Source organism: Gallus gallus, chromosome 1, assembly GCF_016699485.2.
Source record: "Gallus gallus isolate bGalGal1 chromosome 1, bGalGal1.mat.broiler.GRCg7b, whole genome shotgun sequence".
NCBI lineage: Eukaryota > Metazoa > Chordata > Aves > Galliformes > Phasianidae > Gallus > Gallus gallus.
The window spans coordinates 1,101,654-1,110,153 of NC_052532.1; the positions used below are offsets into that span (position 1 = coordinate 1,101,654).

The 8,500-nt window shown below is 53.3% G+C and overlaps 1 protein-coding gene across 9 annotated transcripts in view; it reads left to right on the forward strand.

Moving 5' to 3' along the window:
• Positions 1–8,239, forward strand: part of PPP6R2 (protein phosphatase 6, regulatory subunit 2) — a 71,481-nt gene extending 63,242 nt beyond the window's left edge. For 6 of the 9 annotated variants that reach the window (XM_015278843.4, XM_040662863.2, XM_046910319.1 and 3 more), the window contains 2 exons: positions 2,617–2,760; positions 3,979–8,239. In XM_015278843.4, the coding sequence (XP_015134329.2) occupies positions 2,617–2,760; positions 3,979–4,030 (196 nt within the window). In that variant the 3' untranslated portion in view covers positions 4,031–8,239. The remainder of the gene's footprint in view (positions 1–2,616; positions 2,761–3,978) is intronic. The other 3 variants (XR_005846098.2, XR_001464578.4, XR_001464637.4) reach the window with 3 other exon arrangements.
• Positions 8,240–8,500: the final 261 nt, after the last annotated feature.

Here is an 8,500-nt window from a genome sequence, read left to right on the forward strand (position 1 = left end):
AGCTGCTGTGCAAGCAAAGCAAGCGAGACTGCCGTGCTTTCTATAAGATCACAGACCAAAAGGAGAACATCACTGCAGTAAGCACATCTCAGGGCTGTTCTAAGAGCACGTTGAGGGAAACACTGCGCTGTCAGGTCCAGAAAGGAGAGGTGTGTGCTGAACAGCAGCTGACCCCTCTGGCTGAGCTCAGGGAATGCAGCTCAGCATCACCTCCATCCCCAAAGGCTGCAGCTTTCCGAAGCTCTGAGAAATGCAACGCTTCGCAAACATGGTTCCTTATGGCACGTGCTTATCCAACTTACTAATGCACTAATTAACAACTTTGGGCATTTTTCAGGCTCTTCTGTAAGCAGCTGAGCATGCACTGCTTGTTCCCAAGGGCTGCCTCCCAGGCTGTGCTTCTTGCTGGAGGGATGCAGATGTGTGCGTGCCCTGCTGCCAGCTCTTCTTAGCATTAGAGATGAAGGGCAGCTCTTGCACTTGGTGCTTTCCAAGTGCTTTGCCACTGAGCTGTGCACATGTCCCTCAAAAGGTGAGGTGCCCAAAACGGGACCAAGCATTGCATTTCTGTATAACAGTGCTAGAAATCACCTCTTGCTTCTGATCACACACAGCTCTGGGGTCAAACCTCCTCCATCCCACAGCAGTGCAAGCTGGCCTTCCTGCTGCAGTTGGCCCCAGCCCTGAGCTGAGCTACGTGCTCACAGTGGATGTTTTGAGCTCTCCCATCTGGGATGTGTTTTCCTTTGTGCCTCCTCTGCTGCCCATCGGTCCTGCACGGCGTGGGGTGCAGCTGTGTGCTTGCAGCTCCTTTTGCTGCTGGAATGGAATGGAGTGGAGTGGAGTGGACAAGCATGCACGCAGCATGGAGCAAAGCATGGAGCATGGAGCAAGGCATGGAGCATGGAGCAAGGCATGGAGCATGGAGCAAGGCATGGAGCATGGAGCAAGGCATGGAGCATGACAGCAGCGTTCTTGTCAAACATCAGTGCTCTTCTGTTCAGAAAGAAGAGTGAAACTGCATTGACTTGATCAGAGGTCCCATTTCACCAACCAGAGGTGAACGTTTTGTGCCATAGTTGGCACAGGTGGGGTCTTTCCTGCAGACACGTTGGCCTTTCCAGTGGCAGATTGCATGTGAGTTTGGTGTCCAGACCTCCCCATACCCAACTGCTGCCCACCCAACACCAACAGTGCATGCAGCGCTCCTCTCCAGGAGGGCTCAGCATGAGCTGTGCTCAGCCATGCTTCTCATCCACATCCTGCTCCAATGTCCATCGTACCTCTGTGTTTCCTGGAGCATCTTTACAGCATTTCATTGTCTGTGACACTGATTGTTTCCCCGTCAGACCAGAGGATATCTGATTCAGAGGTGGGTAGGGCTGAGCTCCAGCTGAAGCAGTTCCATGCAGCACCAAACCCACTCCTTCCTGAGGTTCTTGGAGCTCATGCAGCCTGAATTCCTTACGGGCCCTTTGGTAACGAGATGTTAGATGAGCATTGCACGTAACCTCAGGAGCAGCATTACGTGCTGTCAGGTGGATTCCTCCGTGGCACAGCTGGTTTGGCACAGCTGGATATCCAGCAAAGCTGCAGCGTGAGCGCTTCTGCTGGATGCAAGAGGCTCCCAGCAGTCAGAGCTGAGGAGGGACAGAAGGAGAAGCTGTGGCTTTTGCATGGTATCAGAGGAGTGAGTGCTGAAGCTGGGCAGGAGAGAAGTGCCCCAAAGAGCTGCAGTTCTAAAACATTCCCCCTAAAGCCAGGGGAAACCTGCTGAAGTGCTGTCAGAATGGAAGTGAGCTCCTGATGCTGTTGTCTTCATACAAAGAGCAGCACGTTGCTTCACGTGGTCTGGGCATCAGTTCTGCTATAGAATGGTTCTGTGGCAACTTATGTAGGTAGGAGCTGTGGATGTGTTTTAGTCCTGTTTTTCCAGGCGCTTCCAGGAGAAACCTCTCTCGTTATCCTGAGGAAGCTTTGCATTTTGGCAGTAGAGCAGAACAGGTTGGACTGTCGCCATTGTGCAGCACCTGAATCTCCGCAGAGAATCCCTTCTTGTCTAAAGCATCATGCAGGCATTCAGGCATCAAAAGCCTTCTCGAAGCCAGATAGAACCACAGCTCCATCAGGCTGCCCAGGGCCTGATCCAGCCTGGCCTTGAAAGCCTCCAGGGATGGGGCATCCACCACATCTCTGGCCAACCTGTGCCACTGCCTCACCACCCTCACTGTGAAAGGCTTTTTCCTTAGACCCAACCTAACTCTCTTCACGCTTGAAGCCATTTCCCCCTTGTTCTCCCACCGCAGACCCTGCTCAAGAGTCTGTCCCCTCCTTCCCTGCAGCTCCTTGTTAAATACAGGCTGCTCTCACATCACCTCACAGCCTTCTCTTCTCCAGCTCTCAGCCTGTCCTATGAGAGCCGTTCCGTCCCTGGGATCATGTATGCATAACATGATGCTTTTTAACCCCCACTTTATTTTTGGTTCTTCTTTCCCTATGGCAACTCTGCGGCCTGTGCCAGGAGAGGAGGAGGAGGAAGAATGTATTTCCCCTTGGATAAAAGTTTAAACCCCATTCACTGACACTTTAACGTGACCGTAACTTCTCCCCACACAGCGATGCGGGCTGCATGGTGATTGATAAGCTGACCATCACAGACATGGGAACGACCAAAGCATCCAAACCACTGAACAACGCTGCCCAGCACCCAGAGGAGCACCAGAACACAGCGCCGGTCACGGAAACGGCCACGAAAGACAGGTGAGCTGATCCAACCCAGCAGCACTGCCCACACCAGAACCCCGTGTCAGACAGTCCCAGGTGACAGAGCCAGGCAGCTGGGCTGTCCTGTGGGACCTTCTGCTCATACCTGTGATGTGAGGAGGAAGTTCAGGCCCGTGCTTTGAGCTCTGTGCCACCAGTCCTCTGAATCCCACGTCTGTTCTGGGTGTCAGCAGCACTGCTGCTCGCACAGGAGCTGTGCGGGGGAGCTGTAGCATTTGAATCCACAGTTTGGGGAGGGTGTGTGGCCCTGCAGAGACATCCAGTGTTGGCCCTACACATCCCTGTTCAGGGACAAGGCAGGGAAGCAAGGCAGCAGGACTGCACCTATAGTGGAGGCAGAGGAGCACTGAGGGGTCTGGGCTTTAATTTTGCATAGAATCACACAGAATGGCCCGGGTTGGAAGGGACCTCAAGGAGCATGAAACTCCAACCCCCCTGCTGCGTGCAGGGTCACCAACCTCCACATTTCATACCAGCCCAGGCTGCCCAGGGCTACATCCAACCTGGCCCTCAACACCTCCAGGGATGGACGGGGCATCCACAGCCTCTCTGGGCAGCTGTTCCAGCACCTCACCACTCTCTCTGTCAACAACTTCCCCCTCACATCCAACCTCAACCTTCCCTCCTTCAACTTCAAACCGTTTCCCCTTGTCCTGCTATTATCTAACCCTCAAGTTGGCTCCCCTCCTGTTTGTAGGCTCCCTTTAGGTGCTGGAAGGCTGCAATGAGGTCACCCCACAGCCTTCTCTTCTCCAGGCTGAACAAGCCCAGCTCCCTCAGCCTGTCTTTGTAGGGGAGGTGCTGCAGCCCTCTCATCATCTTTGTGGCCCTCCTCTGGACCCTCCCCAACAGCTCCCTGTCTTTCTTGTATTGGGGGCCCCACACCTGGACACAGTACTGCAGATGGGGCCTCACGAGGGCAGAGCAGAGAGGGCCAATCCCCTCCCTGTCCCTGCTGGCCACCCCTCTGCTGATGGAGAATTGTGGATTGATGGAGATTGAGGATTTTGTGAAGGGTTTGGGGGAGGTTCTGACTGGGAAAGCTGATGGCTTTATAGCAGGTAGAAGAAGCAGAAGGACAGGAGGGATGGCTCAGGTGCTGCTGTAGAGGAGAGTATCCAGAATTAAGCTTCAGGAGCAGGAGGACCTACAGGGCTGTGTTCCTCTAATATCACTCTTCGTGTTTGCCCTTAGGAAAGAAGAAGCCTTGCCTTGTGCTGAAGCCACATTAAATGGCCCTGCTTGATGACACAGATGCAATGGGACGTGTGTGATCCAGGCCAGGCTGCTACCTGGTGATGCAATTTGTCCTTTTTTTTTTTTTCCTTTTTTTTTTTTTTTTTTTTCCCCCCCCCCCCCCATTTTAATTTTATTTTTTAATAAATGCTGCATTGATGAGAGAGCTGGCATTCAGGACCAGACCCGGAGTTTCAACGCCAACAATCTGTTCTGAAAAGACACTCGCATTGTCTAAATGTAGCATCCATCGGTTCGTCGTCATCACAGGAATGATGGGATTCTTCCCCAGCAAGCCTTCTGCCTAACTTCAGTTCCTGTCCCCTCCCCTTCTCTCCCTTGGTTTTGTTTTGTATTTGGGGTTCAAGTCCTATTTTCTTAGTGTTATTGCACACAGTATTCAGCTTCTCTTCAGAAAGGTAGCAGGTCTAACGCTGGGACACGGACAGCACGCAGCAGTCCCGCAGTCGTGTGACCAAAGTTCCTGATGGAGCTGCCCTCGGGGGGCAGCATTTGCACCGCTTTTTGTATAGCAATAAAGCCTTATCAGAAACATTTCATAGGAGGAAAAGATGCAAACACTTTAAACGGGACGAGGCAGGGAGGGGTTTTCTTTTTATTTTTTTTCTTTTGTGTGGGATGGGAGGGATCTCACTGACGTCGTCCCAAGCCAGAGGCCAGGTAGCTTAACCTGCTGTCATGCTGAACTGTCTCGAGAAGCAGCCAGGCTCTGCGTGGCTCCGGTGAATTGATTGCTCCGTGCTCTGTCAGTGAGAGGCAGCCTGGTTCTCTGCACGACCTCGGGTTGGCCTCTGCTGCCTGAGCCATCACAGCTCCACCTCCCAGATGTGCTCCGTTGGCTGCAGAGGATGCAAAGAAGGTAACGAGGCCGAGAGGAGGGCGATGCGCCGGACTGCTGCCCTGCGGGAGCAAGAGCAGATATGGCACAAACAGGTTATCAGGTGTTTGCTGGCTTTTTTGGAGACTATTGTATTTTCAAATGATTATTACGAAAATCCTTTTTTTTTTTTTTTTTCTTTTTTTTTTGTCGTCGTTTTTTTTTTTTCCCTTTTTTTTTTTTCCCTTTTTTTTTTTTCCCCTTCTGTTTGTTTTTGTTCTGTTTTTAAAGTTTTTTTTTTAATGGATGCAGGAACAGCAACACTTTTGCACTTTGTACCTAGCATTGGACAACATTGGAGAATGAAATGGCCCCAGCACAGGACTCCTGCTGTTACTTTACCCCCCCTTCCCCCCTCCCTGGGGCAGGCGGTCGTGGTGAGCTGGGGGACGTGGGATGGTTGAGCACAGCAACACACAGCACCGGACTGCACCTCACGCTGCCTGGGAGCAAGGTCAGTTACAGAGATGGGTGCTTACCCACGCAGCACAGGACCTGCCATGGACCTGTAAGGACCGTGCCAGCTCTGCTCTGGTTTTTACCCCTGCGTTGAGCTCCTTCCCAGACGGACTCGTGCACACAGATCATACAGCTGTAGCTGTTGGGCCGCTGCAGCCCCGAGCTGCGGGTGGTGGCAATGGGTCACCACCCCCTGCCAGCCTGCCTGGTGTGTAAGCCGTGTGCTGGCACCAACCCATCAGCATCCAGCGCTGCTTCTTTCGTTAGATCTGAGCTGGAAGACCGTTCACTTTGGAATAAAAGCATGAAGCTCGACACGTAGGTAGCCAAATAGCTTCTTTTCCAATGTATTCCCACCTGTGCATAACGAGAGACTTGACCCTGTGAGTATGAGAAGTACCTCGCTCCGATCTGTTGTTACGAGCAAAGGGCATCCTAGCCAGACTTCGGGCTCCAAGGAAGACACAGCCTTTCTTTTTAACTGTGATCTGTATGTCGTGCACGTGAGGTTTTCCTAACCGTGCTGAGAGGCACCGGGTGTGTGTTGGGGGTGAGACGGACGCAACGCTTTCACTGCTCGAGTCGTTCTGCTCTGCAGGATCGGTGTCCGATGGCGACGCACCCTCAGCACGAGGCTGTTGGATGCCCAAGCCTTACACCTTCCCATTGTCGCCCTTGGGGAAGGTGTGGGTTCAGAGCACCAGAGCTGGAGATGGGATCACGGGAGGCGGTGTGAAAGCAAAGCACCGGGGCTGCGTGCTGCTGACGGCTGTGATTTCTCCCAGCTGCAATCCCTCGGTGCTCGCGTGGCACAGCACTGTTGTTCTGGAGCTCTTCCCCCTCCCTCCTCCTAACTTAGAAGAGATAATTTAAAGATGCTTCGTGCTGGAAGGAGACCCCTCACTTTCTGCTTCGTTACCCTGCTTGCTCCTTAGAGACCTGTCCCACTCTCGGCCAGGATGAGTAGTTTGGGGTTCCTCATTGGCAACGTGTTTGATTAAGTCTTAACTTTCAGAGGATTGGTGCTAGAGATTTTCTGGAAATCAGGTTTGGGGGCGTTCCTTAAACACCCAAAAACGATGCTCTAGGAAAGCGTTCATTAAATACTGATCCCTGCAGCTGGTGGAAAGCCGTGATGGGGTTCAGTCCCAGTAACTTCCAGGTGGTGACAGCGTTCTTACCCGGTCCCTTCTCACGTACAGCCCCATCAGCAGCAGGCACAATGGGATCTTCCTCCCGGTGTGAGATGCTTTCAGCTCCCTTCTTCTCCTGATACACCCATCTTTGCATGAGATGCTGCCATGCCCTTGCACCGCGGTGCTGGCCGATATCACAGCAGCTCTGCTCCGCTGTCCCTGCATGCTGTGTTGTGTTGGGGTTGGCTTTGGAGGAGCAGAGCAGCCCGGGATGTCCCAGAGGTGTGCAAGGATTTCTCTGTCTGTGCCTTCCGTTGCCCTCTCCCTCCCACCTTTTGGCTTTGAGTCTGTAAGTCTAAAGGGAAGCTGGTAATGACGTCTTTCAAACCCAGCAGTGAGCAGACTGCAAGCGTGGTGTACTTACTGAGGGACTCACAGCACCAACCAGAGGCTTCCTCCCCGCTGGGTTTAGGGCTCTGCAGTGCAGAACAGACCCGGAGGTGGATGGCAGCCCCATGCCTGGCTCGGGTGACGTTGGATGCAAAGTGGGCATCGTGGGGATCGGCTTAGCCCAACTGTATCCATGAGAAAAGCCTCCCCACCTGTGCTATTTGGTCAGGAAGCAATGAAGCCCGAAGTTACACCTAGCCCTGTCCTTCCTCTTCTACGTGCAGCGTTTGGAATCTGTCCGTGTCTGTATGGTGTATGGAGTTTCGGTTTTGGACGCGTGTGAGTGTGTCTATGGATACATATCTGCAGTACGTGTGCTTCCATCCGTGTTTATACGCACACAGTCGGGCGTTGCAAGCTGGAGCAGTGAGATGTGGTCCGAGAGCGAGGTGGAAACTCAGGGGGGGAGGGGGGGGAAGGGGGGGTCGAATCAACGTTTCTCTTTGCTTTGGTTTTTAATTGGACCTCGTGCTTGAATTCTTCCTCGCTGCACACTAAGAGCAGCGAAGGCAGATTGCCGGTGCTGCATTCCCTCTCCATACCTGGGGGGAAAGTGTAGCGTTGAGTTCCGGGCTGGAATCCCATTGCTGGTCCCCGGAGAGGTGAGGTCCTCTCTCCAACCCACACGTAGGTGATCAATCCCTCTTATTACAGCGTGCCACGGCCCAGCCGGGCGCTGCGAGCTCTGAGCACAGGGTTGGCAGGTTCCAAAACCGTTCACAAGGAGGGTTTGGGCTGCGATTTTACCTCTGCATGGCAAATTGCAAAAAGAAACCTTCGGTCGGGGCAGCCGTGCGTCGTTAGCTAATTATGGACAGTGCCTTAGCTTCTCTCCAGGATTATGCACCGTTTCTATAGGTCTGAGCTGAAGCGGGAGCCTCCAGAAGCACACGCCGTGCGTTAAACCATCTCTGCAAATGCGTTTCGGTGGTGTGGCTGAAGTTGGCAGGCCGCAGGGAGTGAGGAGGTGACCTCTGGGTGATGGTTTCCCTCCGTGGCAGCTGCCGGCGGTGCCATCCGATGGGCCGTTCCCAGGACCCCGAGCAGCTCTTGCTACGTACGTATGCACAGAAACCTCCTGCCGGATGGATCGTGAGCAACGAAGCCCCAACGTGTTCACTTATCTCACCCAGAGCTCACTTACCTCACTGCTGGAAGGGCATTACGGTACCGCTCCGACCTCTCCATCGAGCGTTGTACAAAGGTTGACCCTTTCCCAATGACTGTTACCTGTCGCCTTTTCCCAGCCTGTGTATAAAGATGTTGGTGAGATGCACTGCGTGCAAAATGTCTTTTTGTGTCTCTCCGTGGGAGCTGTGGGGGCATCTCCGCGTAAAGGGCGCATTCTCCCCCCGTCTCTTTATTATTTCCCCATCTGTTTGGACAGATGTCGACTATTAAAAACCTTTTCTGGGCGGCTCCGTTCTCCTTGCTGGTTGTTCAGAGCTCTCTGAAAGCTGCGGGGCTGCCCTGGCCGAGCTGTAAGGGATCTCCCATTGTTGGTGGGTTCTGATAACAGCGGTGACTTCTCGCCGCT